Source organism: Cicer arietinum, chromosome 6, assembly GCF_000331145.2.
Source record: "Cicer arietinum cultivar CDC Frontier isolate Library 1 chromosome 6, Cicar.CDCFrontier_v2.0, whole genome shotgun sequence".
Taxonomy (NCBI): domain Eukaryota; kingdom Viridiplantae; phylum Streptophyta; class Magnoliopsida; order Fabales; family Fabaceae; genus Cicer; species Cicer arietinum.
The window spans coordinates 4,842,472-4,843,981 of NC_021165.2; the positions used below are offsets into that span (position 1 = coordinate 4,842,472).

General features: G+C 31.6%; 1 protein-coding gene across 1 annotated transcript in view; it reads left to right on the forward strand.

Annotated features, from left to right (window-relative positions):
* Nucleotides 1–286: 286 nt before the first annotated feature.
* The window catches only part of LOC101510168 (uncharacterized), a 5,549-nt gene continuing 4,325 nt past the window's right edge, over nt 287–1,510 (forward strand). The window contains exons 1-5 of the mRNA XM_073370038.1: nt 287–613; nt 708–825; nt 1,026–1,114; nt 1,193–1,228; nt 1,376–1,469. Coding sequence (XP_073226139.1) covers nt 389–613; nt 708–825; nt 1,026–1,114; nt 1,193–1,228; nt 1,376–1,469 — 562 coding nt within the window. The 5' untranslated portion in view covers nt 287–388. The remainder of the gene's footprint in view (nt 614–707; nt 826–1,025; nt 1,115–1,192; nt 1,229–1,375; nt 1,470–1,510) is intronic.

Consider the following 1,510-nt stretch of genomic DNA (forward strand, 5'->3'; position numbering starts at 1 on the left):
TCCAAAAATAAAATACTTAATTGAAAAGATATAAAATATTTAAATATGAATATAAATGGAGGAACAGTATAAAATGAACTGCTATGATACATATGTATATTATAAAATTATTTATAAAAATAACCGTTAATATTTTGACTTTGGTATTATGAAAATTGAGTTGAGATGAAAGAAAATAAATAAAGAAGAGAATAAGGATAATAGAAAACCGACGAAGTAGCCGTGAAATGATTGACACGTAGCAGAGTATGCATGAGTCACCCTCCTTCCTATTTAAAAAGTGAATCTCGAAAGAACTGTATCTCAAAAAGCATTGATATTGCTATTTCCACCTCCATTTTCCGCCGCCTTTAACAATCACTGAAACAAAACTGCTTGTTCAAAAATAATGGAACAGAAAAGCTTTCTGTTATCAGCGCTGAGTGTTGGGGTTGGAGTTGGAGTTGGAATTGGTTTAGCTTCTGGACAATCCGTTTCTAAATGGGGACCTAATTATTCTTTCCCATCAAACGCCGTTACTGCTGATAAATTTGAGCATGAAATGCTCCGTCAAGTTGTTGACGGTAGAGAAAGCAACGTTACTTTCGATAAATTCCCTTATTATCTAAGGCATGTTCATTTCTTCTACATCAAAATTAATTAATCATACACAATTATTTTATTTTATGTTACGATTTTGATTGTTTTGTGATAATTATAACAGTGAGCAAACGAGGGTTTTGTTGACAAGTGCTGCTTATGTTCATTTAAAGCATGCTGAAGTTTCTAAATATACGCGTAATCTTGCTCCTGCTAGTAGAACTATTCTCCTCTCAGGCCCTGCAGGTTTCTAAACTTTATGTCTTCTTCACTTTTACTTATTTATGCTTTTATTATTATTATTATTATACAAGTTGTCTACTAATTTTGAACATTAATTCCTCAATAAATAATTGATTCAATAACTATGAATCGATATGATTTGTTGTTTCTGCTATCACCTAAAGCTAACTATATTTTCCTATTCCTTCTGTCATGTCTTGAAGAACTTTACCAACAAATGCTTGCTAAAGCTTTAGCTCATTACTTTGAGGCCAAGTTGCTTCTCTTGGATTTAACTGACTTTTCATTGAAGGTGAGTGTTACTTGTTTTTAGTTATTTAATTATTTTCTATTTTGTATATTAATGGTTGGTCTTCTGTGATTGCTGCAGATTCAGAGTAAATATGGTTCTGGCAACAAAGAATATGTAAGCTATTTCTTTGTTTATCTTCTCTATTATTTTTTCTTATGTATGTGTTAATGCAAAAAGTACTCTTCATGGATAAATATGATGTTCCTTCTTCACCTAATTTTTTATACCTGTCTTCTTTTTTTCCACTGTTTTTCATTGCAGTCTTTCAAAAGATCCACATCAGAGTCAACTTTGGAGAAGCTATCTGACCTATTTGGCTCATTTTCAATCTTTCCACAAAGGGAGGAACCTAAAGGTACAACAAATTGATTAACATTTTCAAATCCAAGGGAAAGA